We start from the raw sequence: 19,667 nt of genomic DNA, 5'->3' as shown, positions 1-19,667 counted from the left end.
ACATGTCATCAAAATTCTAAAATTAATTTTAATCAGGAAAAATTACTAATGATGTTCCATAAATTATTTTTTTTAATTTTTTCCAAAAAGATTCGAATTAGCTAGTTTTTCTTTTCTTTTTTTCGGTTGAATTTTGAATTTTAAAGAGTCGAAATTGAAGATAAACTATGTTTCAAAATGTAATTGTCATTTTTTTCGTGTTTTTCTCCTCTTTTAAACCGTTCAATTAAGTGTAAATATCATTCATTATTAATAATAACAGAGTTAAAGGTAAATTGAGCAAATTGGCTATTTCTGGCAATTTATTGAAGTGTGTATCAAACTGGTAGCCCTTCGCATTAATCACTACCCAAGAAGTAGCTCTTGCTTTCAAAAAGGTTGGTGACCCCTGTACTATATAGTCTATAGCCTAGCTAGCTATTTTCGAAAACCGGACAAGAGAGGATACCAAAGGCAGCGTTAAGATGGACACCACCGGGAAAACGTAAGCCAGGGCGGCCAAAGAACACCTGGCGAAGAACAGTTGAATGGGAGCTGAAAGAGATGAAGCTTACATGGGGCGAAGCACAGAGACGAGCACAGCAGCGAGATGAATGGCGTCGAGTCGTCGAAGCCTTATTTCCCACCCGGGAAGAAGAGGATTAAGTTAAGTAAGTAATATACTATATAGTCTATAGCCTAGCTAGCTATTTTCGAAAACCGGTTTCGTTTTAATTTGCACTTAACAGTTGGGTTTTTAAAAACCAATAAACCCTATCATTTTCATGTTGCCATTCAATACATGCAGCCCTCAAATATCTCAATATGTTATACACTAACACTTGATCTTGTTGTTGATAACTTCCGCGTCTCTTTCTTAGTAGCGCGCAGGCTAAGCTAACTAGCAAGCTAAGCTACGCCTGAGAAGCTTTAAAGTTCACTGAGACGAGTCTGACGCAAATAATACATTTTCGTTTTCTCACACGATATGCGAATAAGTAAAAATGCGTAAATGAAGGATTTAACGCCGACTTCCAAGCCACGACGCTCGTTAAATGCTTTTTCTGTCAATGCTGTGTTCGCTGTTAGCTGCTTTGTTTTCAACGATCCCGGTTGCTAGGGGATTGGTAGGCGGAAGTGACGTAGGTCCGCCCTCACCCATATTTCACCTGTTTGCTCTTTTATTCCACTTTTTTATGTTTTCTTTTTTTTTAATAGTAATTGTGATGCGGTATATTTACATGTATTCAACTATAATAATAGTAGTATTCAATTATATTAGGCGTATGACGACATTCTAATAAAAGGACGCAGTGACGGTTGCAGTCCCCCCAGGAACCGCTAGGGGCGCGCCTGCAGCGGCTCCGCGTCAACAAGGTTCCCCCGGGGGGAGGAGCCCGCCTGCCGGTGAGAGGGAGCCTCGCCCCGCCGGCTCCCTCTCCTTCTTCATTCGGCGCTGCTCGGTGCCGTAGTGGCGGCGGCCCTCACGGTGAAGACGGAGCCCGGGCCTGCAGCCTCGCTGGGCTTTTTTTGTTTGTTTTTGACATCGGATCTTTTTCCTTTTTTCCGCGACTTTTTTTTTTTTTTACGCGGGAAGTGACGGCGGGAAGAAGGAGAAGACAAAGTTGTTGCCGCGGCAAAGTTTGGAGGTCAAGAAGGCGTTGGAAGAAAAGCGCTGACGGTACAATTCTTCCATTCACTAACTTGACTGCCTTACTTTCTACTGCAATACAACATATATTTCTGGGTGTTGTTGATAAATGGCTTTGCATTGTTTTAACAAATGTTGTACAATTCATATATTGAACTGCAGTACAATGTAAATGAGATGTTCTGCTCATTTTATTCACGTCCTTCTCTTGCTCTCCACTTCCTGTTTCTCTCCGCTTGCTCTTTCTTCTCAGTCTAAGTTCTACGCCGATTGTGCTTGGAGTTGCACTTAAAAAAAAAACAATGAAATGCACGCTGCCACTCCTTGCTGTGGTACTCTGCTGTCAAACCCAAGGCCCGGGGGGCCCGATCTGGCCCGCCACTTCATTTAATGTGGCCCGCCGAAGTTAATGTTTTCTTACAAAATGTGTTCGTTTTTTTCCATTTTGACGTTTAAAAAAAAATACACGTGCATATCTTTTTTCGTGCAACAAATAGAAAGATAGCAAACATTGATTTTAATAAAAAATAAAAATACTGACGATAAATACCTGCTTGTCTTATAATTTAAGGGGCAAAATTTCGGATCAAATTTTAAAAATGCCAAAAGATTTTACGGTAAAAGTGAAGTGAATTATATTTATCACAATATCTAAGTTCCATTTAAAGCAGTGCGGGTGGCACCGGGAGCAGGTTGGGTAAAGTGTCTTGCCCAAGGACACAACGGCAGTGACTAGGATGGCGGAAGCGGGGATCGAACCTGCAACCCTCTAACAACTGACAGCCACAATTTTACCCTGAAAAAAAAAACGATAGTACCGATTTTCCATTTACGTAAAACAGTGGTTCTGGGAAAACCCTGGCCTCTCCAACTACCACCATAATGGCCGACATTAAAATAATAAGAATAATAATAGATTTTATTTGTAAAAAGCACTTTAAATTGAGTAAACAACTTCAAAGTGCTAGTGTATAGAGAAAAAAAAGATAATAGCTAAAACTAGTATGCATATATCTAAAAAAAAAAAAAAAGGCTTTTTTTTAAAAAAAGAAGGGTTTTTAAGCCTTTTTAAAAAGCATCCACAGTCTGTGGTGCCCTCAGGTGGTCAGGGAGAGCGTTCCACAGACTGGGAAAACAGAGTAGCATAGTGAGCCTGAAAATTCATTAAAAACAAGGCCGATGTATGTTTAATGTTATTGGCCACTGTAACATCACATACAGTTTGATCGGTAACACCGTGTTTGAATATTTCATTCAGTGGTATGGACCGAGCGGTACCACAGTTTAAGAATCATGTCTTTTTTTACTGCAAAATCTAAAGATTTGTTTACATTATTGCCAATTGTATAATCATATTAATTCATTCATTAAAGTACCAATGATTGTCATGAATTATTCATGACTGCTGAAAAGGACCGTCCATGGTCTTCTGACTTTCTACAAAAATTCTACGACTATACTTTTCTGTGAAAGAGGCACGACAACAACAACAAAAAATCACTTTGTCAAAAAGTAACATGGCGTCCAAGAGGGAGTTTACTCGAAGGACGCCGTATCGGACGTGTGCGGGCAGATTGCAGATTACCTGCAGACTTTGGTCCTGAACACGTCTTTATTGCACATACTGTACGTGGATCACATTAGCTTGATAATGATGATGATTCCGAACTGCATGTTTTCAGTGTGAGTCACTATCTAGGAACAGTGTGTGTGTGTGTTTGTGTGTGTGTGTGTGTGTAATTACAGTGGGGGGAAAGTCGGTCTAGTGGCAAATTTCTTGTGGCGGGTGCACACATGTGTGCTGCTTATTCTAGAATGTCATCTCTGTCGGAGCTGGCGTGAACTCGGGGGAAAAAGTGCGCTGGGAACTTTCCGCGTTTCCGCGGAGTTACAGCCGGTACCAGAGAGGGAGGGGCTGACACCTTGGCCACGCCTCCTTGTCATACAACGCCAGCTTGATTGTCTATTCACGTCCTTGGCCGACATGTGTCGCTTCAGTAGCCTAGCACAGGTTTGAAGGTCATTTATTGGAAATATCCATACTTTTTCCATGGCGCCTGTCCTCATTAGGTATGCTGACACACACGATCAAACAAGTATTTACTTTCGCACCAATTCATGATACAAAACATGGTTACTAAAATGTTCCTATGAACAAAATTCTCTATGTTTCGAAGCACCTTTAAGGGAAAATGCATTTTTGAGGGGAATGTTCACAGTCATTATGAGAGACAAGAAGACAAAAGTTGTTGTTTTTTGCATTCTAACATGTAAAAAATCGTCTCGCTCTTGGTGGCTAGCAATTAAGCTAATGTTAGCAATCCGTTCTACCTCTAAATGACTCTAAAAGTGCATTCGAAGAGCTGTATAATAACCAAGCTGTAGCAACTTTGTTATTGTAAGAGTGAACAACTCTTTTTCTCGCGTACTCACACATCGTGAACGCTAGCTACGGCAAGAGATAAGCCCGCTTCCACAACAGCACCTTACGTGTTTTGAGTTTGTAACGCACAACACTCTGATAGAACACCAATCTGTACTGAGTGAAAAACATGAACAATCATCTGTAAAGTATTATTTCATGTTTTGTTTGTACACAGCTAGCCAGACAGTGTACGTAACACCTACGACGTGTATCATGATCGATATTAAAGTGTGACTCACTCATAGGGCAGTTGTCTGTTTGGTCCAGCTGGCCGGGAGCGTTTTTATTCGGGTGGACACTCCATTTATGTCATTATAGCATGGCTCCAAGTTCGACATCCCGAGATCTGAGAACCTCAGAGAGTGGTCTCCAGCTGGAGAGTCAGGACCAAACTAGGTGAAACTGCATTTCAGTTTGATGCTCCTAAAATCAAGAATAGTCTTCTTGAAGATGTGGAACGGGTCTTAATGTTGGCTATGTTCAAACCCAGGCTGAAAACACGTTTATTTAATTGTGCATAGGCACTTTTCGGTGGATGATGGCTGTAAACACAGCAAACATTGCTTGGTATCGTTATTTGTCGTTGTGTTCTGTTCGACCCGACACCAGAAACAGAGGCTCACCAGCAGTTCTTGACAGTCAAGCGACAGTGTTTGGAGGTTCACTTCAGTGCATTGCAGATTTTAAAGTACCATATTGAGATTTGAAGTTTTCATGTGAAATTGCAGAGTTTTTAGTGACATAGGAAGTGTTTTTAAGTGGGCTCATAAGGACTTTCAATGGATATAATATTCATAAAAATCTTACTACTTTGTGGAAATTCCCTCACCAAGCAGGGCTCTGGAATATACCAAGGGAACACCGTATTTAGTGAGTATTCCGCCAATACCTCACCGAGCCTGACCTTAGGTCGTACTTTTGTGTGGCACTCAATGCTTTTGCCAAGGTGTGTTAATATGAGGGACATGTTACGTGTTGTGTTTGCGCTCGTCTGTCCGAGTGTATTAATATGACCGAGGCGCCGCTGAAAGGTCCCGACAGCACAAACTGGCTCATCCCTCCCAACCTGTTCTCAGGTATTCCTCGCTCAGTCTATTCATGCCGAATTACCACACGAAATGAGCGCGAGGTATTCCCGATCGGTCGATTCTTTAGGCGTATTCACGCGTTAAGAGAACGCGGGCGGTTTCACAATGTCTGACAAGTTTTTGGTCACGTTGAGAGATTTTTGTCAGTGCCCCTCTTGCATTTTGGCACAGATGCAGGAATGCCAAAAATGAGCCACTCGCCTTTTTGTGAGCAAACTTTGGGCACATCTCAAACACACTGGCCAGCTGCAGTCGGCTTCCGGCTGAACAAGCCGCAAAGGTTTTAAGGGCCGTGATATAAGACCGTAAAACTTTTTTAGGCGCTTTTAGTTAGGTCGGTAACTACAAAAGGTTACGAAATCATTCTTCATGGCATCAAAGCGTAAACAACAATTGTGTCACTCTAACTTGAAACTATCCGTGTGCTGAGAAGGGCATTTCAAGTTGTTGGTGCTTAGTAGTATTTACTAATTGCCAACTACCAGTTTGGGGTGTGGGTGCCTCTCAGACCGTAGCAGAAAAGGCACCTTATCGCCCGAGCTACCTTAAACAGTCTGATGTTGCTGTCAAAACAAAGCAGGCCTCACTTCATGTTTGACTATCCCAGGGCTGGGCGGAGAGAACCACCCAACAGTCCTCCTTTTTTTTTGCAGAAGGTCAATCATGCTTGAATCAGAAACAGTCAGGCTCCATTTCATAACAAGTAGGAATGTCATCCCAGCTTCTTTGTGATGCAACGCCTAAGGCAGCAAGCTGGGTCTACTCCAAATAAAAATGGTGGTCTTGAAGCATGGCGGTTGTTGAATAATTCCATGTCCAACATACTTTCCTGGCCACTGTGGAAAAGTGGAAGAGAGGCTGACCACAAAGCCCCAGTTCCTACTACTAGGAATGAAAGAGAAAGCAGGAAGTCGGCCATTTTACTGCCGGATGAATAACCGCAGTGTAGCTGCACCCAAAAAAAAAAAACGAGTTACCTGGTGACTCACTCGGGTCCGGACTCTATGACCACTTGTTATCACAGCCAATCTGTGTGTGTGCCACACAAAAACGTATTGTTGAGCACGGGCAATCAATAGGCTCCCAACACAGTATAAGTGACTATGTTTCCACGGAAACGTATCCAAACAGTCAAAAAGTACACGCTGCAACAAGTCGTATAACAGGATTGTGGTTCTCGTCGTAGGTCTGACTAAGATCAAAAAGACTTAGACTTGTTCTCACTCCTTGGGAGTTGGAACTCTTTCAGAAATCAGACTTCAAAAGAAGATTGGACTTTCTAGCGACTTGACCGCCGGTTGAGACATCTCGTACGGAGCTGTCAAGGCCAAATTCAATTAAAAAACATGGAAGTGAGGTGGAGGGGCGGAGGGGCGGGTTTGTCCTGGTTGTCTCAATTGCTTGCACTTCACACATCATTGCAGTTGGAGTACAGCCTGCAAACTGTTTGCATTAGTTCACCCTGTTTGGCGAAACTGGAGATTCTAACCCAAACCTTGTTATTAGAGTTCTCAAAGCAAAGCAATCAGTCACATCTATTTCAGTGTTTCCAAAACATTGCAAGTTTAATGTCCTTTTGTAAAACCAACTGCTGACTTGAAGTAAGCAACAACCAGCCGTGACACGTTGACTCTGAGAGAACCTGTCTGTACACCTCTGCATACCTTCAACACTCTCTGCTCAGTCATCCCCCGTCCCTCCTTCGCGTATTTCCGTGTCATGGTGTCAATTCTCTAGCAAAACGCACCTGAATGTGAAAATGTTGTTCATGCTGCCTACCGTCTGTGTGCATTGACTCGATCCCTTCTGTCTTACAGAGTTTCGCATACCCCCGATTTACCCTGACCTGTGACCCCCTTTTCCCTAACCATGGCTCACCGGTCACAAAGTTCGTCAATTGGAGAGAACCCCCTCGATCCAAAATACCTGCCCCCGCACTACAAGGAGGAGTATCGTCTTGCCATTGATGCACTGATAGAACATGACGTACCGGTAAATGTTTCTAGTACTTCAGGCATTGTGATCACTTGGATAAAGTTGATGTTAACTTTTTATTAAATGTTCTCTGCGTTTCCTCCCCATCAGGGTTATTGCGAGTTCCTCCAGAATGCGGACGTGGTCAGCTTTCTCGCGCCACAAGAAATCGAGCACATCAAATCTACCATCCAGGGGCCTAGTCACTCCCAAAGCGTCCCAGATCTGACTTTCTCAGATGTGGGCCACAATGTCGAGGGATCCTCAGACACCTACTGGCCCATGCAGTCCGATATGGCCGCCCCGGGCCTGGACCTGGGCTGGCCACTCACCCAGCACAACTTTGTCGGGCCCACGGAAGTCACTACTCTGGTTAACCCCTCGGAAACAAACATGCCTAGCATTAAGGAGCAAGCCAGGAGACTGATTAAGAACGCTCGCCAAGTAAGAACCGGGAAACAGAAAACCTGTAGACATCATAGTTTTTCTTTCCTGAAATAAAGCATCTGAAGAGTACTCCAAACAATCCACATGAACACAAGTACAGTCGTCCTCCGTTTATCGTGGCTAATTGGTTTGTAAACCAATTTCCAAGAAGTACGATCATTTTAATAGTTTGGGCGTAAGAAACTGTTTAGTCCCTTTACACTTATTTTGCCCAATATAGTAGCCTTGAGTTTGTTCTTCTGTAGATTACAGTAGTCACTGATAGCCCAGAGGCGTCATTGCTATGATCATCACCCGGCCACTACGTGGAAATACTGCATCGCATCCTGGGTAATTCCTCTAAGATAGAACTGGGCTTCCATGTGATGAAGCCATAAACATAAGTTGCTGTGCAAAAACTTGGTCAACTTGACAGTTGCAGCTAAGATAGCCATTAGCTGTGTTTTTTTTTGTTTTGTTTCTTTGTTATTCATCTCGAAGATGAGGCGCGCCTTTGAATCAACAGAGTTTATCTCCACTTAGCATTACCCAGACAGCTGCAGTTAGCAGTCTTGTTAGCATTAAGTGACGCACTGGTACCGGTACGTCGCGTCTTTTGAAAATCACTCGCATCAAAAGCTCACCGATATGGAGATGTGTTACTAGCTGCGTTTACCATCACCCCGAGAAATGCACAAAACTTAAATATCGCAGTAAGAAAAACTTCTCAAATATGGCTACAACATTTTAGCGCGCTCGTGAGGTGGTTTTTTGAGACGTTTCAGTATAGAAGTTTTTCCACAGAAGCATGATAGAAACCCTTTTTCCTCATTTAAAAGGCACCGAACCGGCGGGGCGCCAATGCAGGTCGACTACAGAAGACGTGTCGTTGTGGTCTCACTTGCGATCAGACGGCACCGCCGCACCGGGCCATCTCGCGGGTCACATCCCCGCAATGTAGGCCGACCCGCAGGCTCGGAGAAACCACATCCCCGAACAAGTGTCAAGGGGACCGAAAGGATGTTGCCTTTGATCGATCGTCTCCGTCTGCAATATCTTCCTCAAACTGGAGTCTCGCGGGATGAGATTTTAGGAGAATTGCGGCTCATGACGCAAAACCCCTACAAGTCGCTAATGTACTCGGTCGAAATTGGAGAAATGTCGCTTCTTACTCTGCAAAAACGGCAATGGAAACGCAGAAATTGATGAGGCAGGAGTTGAAGATGAAGACATCAAAAAAGGGGGTCCGCTCCATTGTTGCTGTGAAGATTGCGCCTATTAGTTGTTATTGTCACCCTTACTTGACCTGTAAGTCCCGGTTGGTGACTCTTTATCAAAAAAATAATAATCAGCAATGTAGTGAAGCTGCAATATTTGAAAAGTGATGATGCGAGGGACGACTGTAGTTTGTAAACACAGCTTAGCATGCTACTTCACGCTAAATAGCTGTCATGCGGAATCTTGTGGAAATAACCCAGCATGCCAGAGGCTAACTTGTGCTTTGTCACCGTGAAGAATGTTTGGGCTATGCTATCTCCTTAAGAACCTAATTGTATTTTTTATCTGCCAACTTTGCTGCCACGCCCTTTCCACATCCGTCTGTCTGGCAGGCTTGTGGCTAAAAAGGGTAATTCGCTAGCAATGTACATGTCACACGCTCATGAGCGGTTAGACCTGCTCTTTTAAAGTATATTTTACTAGCTTTTCGGCAAATCTCTCATGAAAAATATATCAGAACCGTTAAAAAAAATATGTATTTGGACCTAGTAGACAACATTTTAGTCTGGAATATCAGAGTTATGTCACAAAAGCTCTTTTAAAGTATATTTTACAAGCTTTTTGTCAAATCTAAGCTGAAAAATATATCAGAACCTTTTAAAAAAATACATATTCAACCTAGCAGGCAACATTTTAGTCTGGAATATCAGTTATGCCACAAAAGCGCTTTCAAAGTATATTTTACAAGCTTTTTGTCAAATCTAAGCGGAAAAATATATCAGAACCTTTTTAAAACAAATACGTATTCAACCTGGCAGACAACATTTTAGTCTGGAATATCAGAGTTATGTCACAAAAGCTCTTTCAAAGTATATTTTACAAGCCTTTTGTCAAATCTAAGCTGAAAAATATATCAGAACCTTTTTTAAAAATATGTATTCAACCTAGAAAACAACATTTTAGTCTGGAATATCAGAGTTATGCCACAAAAGCTCTTTTGAAGTATATTTTACAAGCTTTTTGTCAAATCTAAGCTGAAAAATATATCAGAACCTTTTTTAAAAATATGTATTCAACCTAGAAGACAACATTTTAGTCTGGAATATCAGAGTTATGTCACAAACGCTCTTTCAAAGTATATTTTATAAGCTTTTTGTCAAATCTAAGCTGAAAAATATATCAGAACCTTTTTTAAAAATACGTATTCAACCTAGCAGAAAACATTTTGGCATGGCGGATTATGTAGGAAGTTTAACGTCCACATCTTTGTATTCAAAACATACTGATTATAGTTCATCTTCTTGAACGACTACCCCTAAAGTAAATTGCATAATCAGACCAGACACAAAACTGTATAAAAAATTCAGGTATTTCTGATGATTATTTTCTGACACGGTGTACTTCATCTGTTTTAGGTCGTTGCCGTGGTGATGGACATGTTTACAGATGTTGACATATTTGCTGACCTCTTGGACGCAGCAGCACGCCATGTTCCTATTTATATTCTTTTGGATGAGCAGGAAGCCCACAACTTTGTCTCCATGGTGATCAACTGTAAGGTCAACCTGGACATGATCCATGTAGGTATTCACCGTCACTGGTAGGTCTTCCTGCGAGGTACACCAGGCTCTGAGTGTTGTTGTTTTTTACAGATGATGCGCGTCAGGACTGTGGCCGGAATAACGTATAATTCCCGGACGGGAAAGTCCTTTAAGGGGCAGATGAAAGATCGCTTCCTGCTGGCTGACTGCAGGGCTGTACTTAGCGGTAACTACAGGTGAGTTCTATTGATGAGTATAGGTGAAAACCCTTCATAGTTTACCATTTAATTGTGAAATGTTCTTACAGCTTCATGTGGTCATACGAGAAGATTCATCGCTGCATCGCTCACCTTTTTCTTGGAGAGCTAGTTGCCACGTTTGACGAAGAGTTCCGCATTCTCTATGCTCAGTCGGAGCCTCTCGTCGTCGACCCGTCGGACAGAACTCTCGCCCTCTCTGACACTGGAAGTTTCTTCAACAGACAGATAGGTTTTAAGAGGACCCAGTCATTACGGAATCCCGTGAGTTTCCGAAGGCAACCCGAGATTTCCTACGGTTTCTCGCACGGAGACCAGGACCGCAACTCTGCACTTCCTTTCCGGAGGAACGACCCCTTCCGACACACTATTGAGCCCGGGGCGGGAATCACCATTGGCAAGTACTCCCAGCAACAGTTCCGCTTGCAGTCGTCATATTTGGACCAGGGAAGGTCGATGGTATCCCGTCAGATGGAGTTGAGCGGCTTTAAGAGACACAGCTATGCAGAAGGAACCCAAGAGAACTACATGTCCTCGAGGCACTACATGAAGCACAGAGTCATGAACAATCTCGATGAGTCAGACCTCCACAGGTTAATTGACATTTCTTAGCGAATGTTTTTTTAAATCAATATTTCAAGCAATTGCACTTCACTGTTTTCTTTTTTTCTTTACAGAGAACAGAAACTCCATTTGTACAATGAAGGGCCTGGATCAGGTTCTGGCCACGGACACTACGACAGAATACGTTCTACACATCTAGCCATTGACCAGTATTCAGACTCCAGCTCATTCCGCTCCGATCAAGAGCCAAACTATGGAAACTATGGCAGAGGTGGTGTAAATCTTTCATCAGAGGATTTAAGTGGACCAGAAGGGGTTCAGACACCTCCAATAGCTGGAAGGTATGGAGGAAGTTCTGCTCTGAAGAGGCCAACCGTAGGACAGGCTTATGCCTGTCAAAGCTCACCCACACAGCTTCACCCACCAGAGAAGAAGCCATTTTCGAAACAATCCGAACAGGAGCACAACCAAGACTCGAGTGTTAGGCACGGTTTAAGGAACTGGAGGATCCATTCGTATCTTAGTACATATGAGGAAGGTGGAGAAGAGGGTCTGAATCAACCCTTGGGGCCCGATGCATTTGAAGATCCCCCACCTTCTCAGGAGCAAGACTATTCAGTTGCCCCTAAGGCCAGAGTAGAGATCCAAAGACCACGCTATGGAAAGCCAGTTGTACCTGACAGAACCGAGGTGCTCTCCTCAGTTAGTGACAAGAGATCCATGTCAGTGGATAGACATGAGGAGGATGATAGGAGTTTTGGAACGGAGGACAGCGAGGCGCCAGATCGCTTCCTTTCGAAACATGAATCCTTCCGCTCGCGGATTAACCCGCTCCTGCAGCGTAGCTCCCGTCTACGTTCCTCGCTCATATTCTCATCGTCGAAAGCAGAGATGCACAGCGGAAGCACTGGCCTGAAAGCAGCCACAGAAGAAGATGAGAAGTTAGACTCTGTGCGCACTTCCTCCATCGTAGCCCAGATCCTAGAGAAGAGGAGGGCTTTATCTCGAGAACCTTTTGACTGGAAAAAGACACCCGAGGAGCAGAGCAAGGAGAAAGAAGAAAAGAGTGGGGTTACAAATCAAGAAGAAGAAGAGGAAAAAAGCTTGACAAATACAACAGAAGCAAAAGACGAATACAAGAAATCTGAGGGACCTTTAAAGTCTAATGACGGAGTGTCATCGTCTCTAAATATCAATGACCCGGCCAGTCGACTGCAGTATTTCAATGACGTCGCTGCCAAGAGAAAAGCATCAAAAATGGAGACTGAGTCATCGCTGAAAGGCCCAGAGCCAGCTGAGAAAAAGTCAGACGTCTCTGACAAAGTCCCCGAAAAAACGATAGCGAGCACGACAACCCCCGCTGCTGCTGTCGTGTCAACAGAATCCGAGGCAAAGAAATCAGAAGTCCAAGCAAAAATTGCCGACCTCAATCGGCGATCTTCGTTTACGTCTACAAAAGCATCGCTAATCTCTCCGAAGCCTTTTGTGAGCGCCGTGAAGCCTTTTGAACCTCACAAGGAGGAGAACTCATCCGATAGCCAAAAGAAAGATTTATTTAAGTCATTGAAGCCCCTTCCGTCCCCTAAGATCTTTAAAAGGGACCCGCTCAAGCTCAAAGGACTCAACCCTCGTAGGATCTCCTGCGGTGAGGAGCTCTTAACGGATGCCACAGACACAGAGAAGAGTGAGCTGAAGAAGAGTCGTTCCCAGAGTTCTTCCACTTTGCCTCGTGACGACTCAAAGGAAGCTCAGCAGAGGGGATCCAACACCTCCATCAACACACTTAGTAGTGGTGAGGGAAAGAGTGACGGTAAAACCCTTGACTTCCTGAAGAAACAGACCCAGAGACTGAAGGGATTATTGGTACCCAAAGATAAGGAGAAGAAATCATCGGGTGAGGACCGCAGCATTGGCACAGTGAAAGAAATGGTTGAAGATTACAGCAAAAAGCAGAGTTCTTCTGCCAAGGACGCAGAATCTTCCCCTGCCGATCAAACAACCGACAATCACCGGACATCAGCCGGCACATCCGTCTCACGTTACCAGGCGTCCGCTAACTCGACCCTGTTCAGTAGCAACCTCCGCGATGACACCAAAGTCATCCTGGAGCAGATCTCAGCCAACAGTCAGAAGAACCGCCTTGAGCGGGACGACGCAGGAGACGGCGAGCGCGATGCCAAGGCCAAGGGTGTGGACAGCGACTTCTCTGCAAAAAGGAACCGCTTTCTGCGACCACAAGTCGGCGTCCAGGAGAGGGAGGGACTGCTGAAGAGGATAGAGAGCCTGAGGAAGGAGAAGAAGGTCTACAGCCGCTTTGAGGTAGTCTACCATTGCAAGGATGAAACTTGCAGTGTAGCTGGGAAGGAAATATGACTCACTGGGGGGTAGAACATGTCAAACCTAGGTTGTGTTAAGATGCAGTAAATGAAGTTTAGCACTTGAGAATAATGATTTTAACGCTTTCTGAGACATAACGGGGCGGCATGGCGTAGTGGGTAGAGCGCCCGTGTCAGAAACCTGAGGGTTGCAGGTTCGCTCCCTGCCTCTTACCATGCCGTTGTGTCCTTGGGCAGGACACTTCACCCTTGCCCCCGGTGCCGCTCACACTGGTGAATGAATGTTGAACGAATGATAGGTGGTGGTCGGAGGGGCCGTAGGCGCAAATTGGCAGCCACGCTTCCGTCGGTCTACCCCAGGGCAGCTGTGGCTACGAAAGTAGCTTACCACCACCAGGTGTGAATGAATGATGGGTTTTTAACATGTAAAGCGACTTTGGGTACTTAGAAAAGCGCTATATAAATCCCAGTTATTATTATAACATGTTCCTTGATGGAATAAAGCTTTAGTTCAGTCAACATGTTTGTTACCATCAAATCATTTATTCACTAGAAGTCACTCCTGTTATTAAACATACAGTGGTGGTGAAAAGTGTACATACACGTGTAAAGGACATCATGTCATGGCTGTCAATCATTTCTACAACTCTTGTTTTTTTGTGATGTAGTGATTGGAGCACATACTTGTTGGTCACAAAAAAACATTCATGAAGTTTGCTTCTTTTATGAATTTATTATGGCTCTACTGAAAATGTGAGGGTCAAAAGTATACATACAGCAATGTTCATATTTGCTTACATGTCCCTTGGCAAGTTTACCCGCAATAAGGCGCTTTTGGTAGCCATCCAGACCACAAAACGGGTGCAGTTCAGCTAAATGTGTTGCTTTTCTCACATGGACTTGTTTCTTCAGCATTGTCCACTTTGGGAAGGCCATTCTAAAACCTTCATTCTAGCCTGATTTAGCCATTCCTTTACCACTTTTGAGGTGTGTTTGGGGTCATTGTCCTGTTGGAACACCCAACTGTGCCCAAGACCCAACCTCCGGGCTGATGATTTTAGCTTGTCCTGAACAATTTGGAGCTAATCCTCCTTTTTCATTGTCCCATTTAAAGCAGCCGTTCCATTGGCAGCAAAACAGGCCCAGAGCATAATGCTACCACCACCATGCTTGGCGGTAGGTGTGGTGTTCCTGGGATTAAAGGCCTCACCTATTCTCCTCCAAACATATTGCTGGGTATTGTTGCCAAACAGCTCCATTTTTGTTTCATCTGACCACAGAACTTTCCTCCAGAACAGTGATCCCCAACCTTTTTGTAGCTGCGGACCGGTCAACGCTTGAAAAATTTGTCCCACGGACCGGGGGGGGGGGGGGGGGGGGTTAATTTTTTTTATTTTTTTTTACATAAATAAATACAATCATGTGTGCTTACGGACTGTATCCCTGCAGACTGTATTGATATATATATTGTGTTTTTTATGTTGATTTCATTAAAAAAAAAAAAAAAAAAATCTTGTGCGGACCGGTACCGGGACGCGGCCCGATTGGTACCGGTCCGCACAAGAAATTAATTTTTTTATTTTTTTAACATAAATAAATACAATCATGTGTGCTTACGGACTGTATCCCTGCAGACTGTATTGATCTATATTGATATATAATGTATATATTGTGTTTTTTATCTGCTGGGATACAGTCCGTAAGCACACATGATTGTATTTATTTATGTAAAAAAAAAAATAATTAAAATTAATTTCTTCCACGGACCGGTACCAATCGGGCCGCGGCCCGGTACCGGTCCGTGGACCGATTGGTACCGGGCCGCACAAGAAATTTTTTTTTTTTTTTTTTTACATAAATAAATACAATCATGTGTGCTTACGGACTGTATCCCTGCAGACTGTATTGATCTATATTGATATATAATGTATATATTGTGTTTTTTATGTTGATTTCATAAAAAATAAAAAATAAATTACTTTCTTGTGCGGCCCGGTACCAATCGGTCCGCGGACTGTATTGATCTATATTGATATATAATGTATATATTGTGTTTTTATGTTGATTTCATAAAAAAAAAAAAAAAAAAATAATAATTTCTTGTGCGGCCCGGTACCGGTCCGTGGACCGTTTGGTACCGGGCCGCACAGGAAATTTTTTTTTTTTTTTTTTTTACATAAATAAATACAATCATGTGTGCTTATGGACTGTATCCCTGCAGACTGTATTGATCTATATTGATATATATTGTGTTTTTTATGTTGATTTCATAATAAAAAAAATAAAATAAATAATTTCTTGTGCGGCCCGGTACCGGTCCGCGGACCGATTGGTACTGGGCCGCACAACAAATTAATTTTTTTTTTTTTACATAAATAAATACAATCATTTGTGCTTACGGACTGTATCCCTGCAGACTGTATTGATCTATATTGATATATAATGTATATATTGTGTTTTTTATGTTGATTTCATAAAAAATTTTTTTTTAAAATAATTCCTTGTGCGGCCCGATTGGTACCGGGCCGCACAAGAAATTATTATTATTATTATTTTTTTTTTACATAAATAAATACAATCATGTGTGCTTACGGACTGTATCCCTGCAGACTGTATTGATCTATATTGATATATAATGTATATATTGTGTTTTTTATGTTGATTTCATAAAAAAAATAAAAAAATTACTTTCTTGTGCGGCCCGGTACCAATCGGTCCGCGGACTGATTGGTACCGGGCCGCACAAGAAATTAATTTTTTTTAATGAAATCAACATAAAAAACACAATATATACATTATATATCAATATAGATCAATACAGTCTGCAGGGATACAGTCCGTAAGCACACATGATTGTATTTATTTATGTAAAAAAAAAAAAAAATTTATTGTGCGGCCCGGTACCAATCGGGCCGCGGCCCGGTACCGGTCCGTGGACCAATTGGTACCGGGCCGCACAAGAAATTATTATTATTTTTTTTTAACATAAATAAATACAATCATGTGTGCTTACGGACTGTATCCCTGCAGACTGTATTGATCTATATTGATATATAATGTATATATTGTGTTTTTTATGTTGATTTCATAAAAAAAAATAATATATTTCTTGTGCGGCCCGGTACCAATCGGTGGTTGGGGACCACTGCTCCAGAAGGTCTTATCTTTGTCCATGTGATGTCAGATGAAACAAAAATGGAGCTGTTTGGCCACAATACCCAGCAATATGTTTGGAGGAGAAAAGGATTACCTCCAAATTGTTCAGGACAAGCTAAAATCATCCGCCCGGAGGTTGGGTCTTGGGCGCAGTTGGGTGTTCCAACAGGACAATGACCCCAAACACACCTCAAAAGTGGTAAAGGAATGGCTAAATCAGGCTAGAATGAAGGCTTTAGAATGGCCTTCCCAAAGTGGACAATGCTGAAGAAACAAGTCCATGTCAGAAAAGCAACACATTTAGCTGAAGTGCAGCAACTTTGTGGTCAAGCAGAAGAGTTGTAGAAATGATTGTAAAGTCAAGACAGCCATGACATGATGTTGTTTACACGTGTACGTACACTTTTCACCACCACTGTACATTTCTGTCGCTGATTCTGATTAACCCCCAAAACCATTCCTGTCGTTCTGGTAACAGATGGGGAATACCTTGGGATAACATGACAGACGGAGGAGTGAACGATGACGTGGAATCTTAATAAAGCGACGATCAAACAGCCACAATGTGCCAACCACATGCCAGGTCCGCTTTTTTTTGTGTGTTTTTTTTTATACCTGCTGGATTTTTACCCCGGAAGTAAGCTTGAAACGTGAAGTCAATGGGTGCGGAATGTTTGCCAAACACTGGTACACTCAGCAAGAGGACAGGCTCAAGGAAGAAGGGAGGGCTGTGGACACGACTGAAAGACACAGGAAGTGAGACATTGCACCGAAATGGCGGGAAATGCAGAAGCCATTAAAGAAATGTACCTGGATTCTAGTTGGACATTTCCCTGGGTGCTTTGTGTTGATATCAATTGTGTAGTTTTCTTTTTTTTTTACATTTTGGGGATTTACTGTGCCAATCCAGGAGACTAGCAGAATGAACTGGGGAACGGACGACGGCTGAAAACACAAACACATGCTAGCATGCTAACACATGCGAGTGAGGCTGCATTCACACCTGTCGTGTTTGCTTCGCTTTACCAGAACTCTCTCTTCGCTCTACTGGTGCGGTACGCTTGGTCGAGTGTGGCCGAGACCGCTCGAGGCACGGGTTTCAGTCTGCTTGCAAGTGAACTCTGGTGCGGTTGGCTTCATTTCAACTCACAGAGGAGCGTCAAAATGACAAACGTAAGACAAAATAGGTTGGAAGAGTTCCCCGTTTTCTCCCAATGGTGCTCTTTTTAGTCTGGAATATCAGAGTTATGTCACAAAATCTATATTTTACAAGCTTTTTGTCAAATCTAAGCTGGAAAAATATATCAGAACCGTTTAAAACAATTAAGTATTCAACCTAGCAGACAACATTTTAGTCTGCAATATCAGAGTTATGTCACAAAAGCTCTTTCAAAGTATATTTGACAAGCTTTTTTTCAAATCTAGGCTGAAAAATATATCAGAACCGTTTAAAACAATTAAGTATTCAACCTAGCAGACAACATTTTAGTCTGGAATATCAGTTATGTCACAAAAGCTCTTTAAAGTATATTTTACAAGCTTTATGTCAAATCTAAGCTGGAAAAATATATCAGAACCGTTTAAAACAATTAAGTATTCAACCTAGGAGACAACATTTTAGTCTGGAATATCAGAGTTATGTCACAAAAGCTCTTTCAAAGTATATTTTACAAGCTTTTTGTCAAATCTAAGCCGGAAAAATATATCAGAACCGTTTAAAACAATTAAGTATTCAACCCAGCAGACAACATTTTAGTCTGGAATACCAGAGTTATGTCACAAAAAGCTCTTAAAAAAGTATATTTTACAAGCTTTTTGTCAAATCTAAGCTGGAAAAATATATCAGAACCGTTTAAAACGATTAAGTATTCATCCTAGGAGACAACATTTTAGTCTAATATCAGAGTTATGTCACAAAAAGCCCTTAAAAAAGTATATTTTACAAGCTTTTTGTCAAATCTAAGCTGAAAAATATATCAGAACCTTTTTTAAAAATACGTATTCAACCTAGCAGACAACATTTTAGTCTGGAATATCAGAGTTATGTCACAAAAGCTCTTAAAAAAGTCTATTTTACAAGCTTTTTGTCAAATCTAAGCTGGAAAAATATATCAGAACCGTTTAAAACAATTAAGTATTCAACCTAGTAGACAACATTTTAGTCTGGAATATCAGAGTTATGTCACAAAAAGCTCTTGAAAAAGTATATTTTACAAGCTTTTTGTCAAATCTGAGATTCAAAATTTTGAAAAATAACCAAATATTCAACCTGGTAGACATCATTTAGGTTCAGAATGTTTAAGTTATGTCAGATAATTGATGACAAAAGCTGCCTGATGATGTCATTTCTTAGGTTTTTACTGCACAGGCTTTGGTCAGGACAGATATAGCAGGGTGGAGCCAACTGCACCAAGTATATTTATATTAGGGGTGTCAAAAAAACTTTTCTTTGAATAAGTCGCAATTCTTACATGTAACGATTCCTAATCGATTAAAAAAAAAAATCAAAAATCGATGTTCTTTTTTTTTTAATCTGTGCTGTCCAGCCACTCAGACAAATCCTATTGTTGATGTAGATCAGTGGTCCCCAACCTTTTTGTACTTGCGGACCGGTCAATGCTGGAAAATTTGTCCCACGGACCGGGGTGGGGGGGTGGGGGGGGGGGGGTAGTAAAAAAAAAAAATTTTTTTTTTTTTTTTTTTTGTCATAAAGAAATACAATCATGTGTGCTTACGGACTGTATCCCTACAGAGTGTATTGATTTATATTGATATATAATGTATATATTGTTTTTTATGTTGATTTAATTTAAAAAAAAAAAAAAAAATTTTTTTTTTTTTTTTAATTTCTTGTGCGGCCAATCGGTCCGTGGACCGGTGGTTGGGGACCACTGATGTAGATGATCTACATCTGCTGTACAGACTTACTTTAGAAAAGACAAGTGTTGGATACTTCTTTGTATTTGACTCTATTAAATGTCTGGGTAGAATTTCATTCAATGAAACCAGTTTTTATTTGAAGTAATATAGAAATGTATCACAGCTGTTTTAT

General features: G+C 41.9%; 1 protein-coding gene across 2 annotated transcripts; it reads left to right on the top strand.

Annotated features, from left to right (window-relative positions):
• Positions 1–1,519: 1,519 nt before the first annotated feature.
• Positions 1,520–19,260, top strand: LOC133650040 (protein FAM83H-like). Of its 2 annotated transcripts, XM_062046809.1 has the most exons (8): positions 1,520–1,660; positions 6,961–7,135; positions 7,229–7,561; positions 10,177–10,341; positions 10,414–10,538; positions 10,610–11,152; positions 11,237–13,442; positions 17,094–19,260. In XM_062046809.1, the coding sequence occupies exons 2-8, from the start codon at positions 7,013–7,015 to the stop codon at positions 17,112–17,114; spliced, it is 3,516 nt and encodes a 1,171-aa protein (XP_061902793.1). In that variant the 5' UTR covers positions 1,520–1,660; positions 6,961–7,012; the 3' UTR covers positions 17,115–19,260. The 2 variants fall into 2 exon arrangements, with proteins under 2 accessions (XP_061902793.1, XP_061902792.1); XM_062046808.1 differs by lacking the exon at positions 17,094–19,260 and having other exon boundaries at positions 11,237–13,900.
• Positions 19,261–19,667: the final 407 nt, after the last annotated feature.

Source organism: Entelurus aequoreus, linkage group LG05 (assembly GCF_033978785.1).
Source record: "Entelurus aequoreus isolate RoL-2023_Sb linkage group LG05, RoL_Eaeq_v1.1, whole genome shotgun sequence".
Taxonomy (NCBI): domain Eukaryota; kingdom Metazoa; phylum Chordata; class Actinopteri; order Syngnathiformes; family Syngnathidae; genus Entelurus; species Entelurus aequoreus.
The sequence above is the reverse complement of the archived record's forward strand: the minus strand, read 5'-3'. Positions and strand labels throughout refer to the sequence as shown.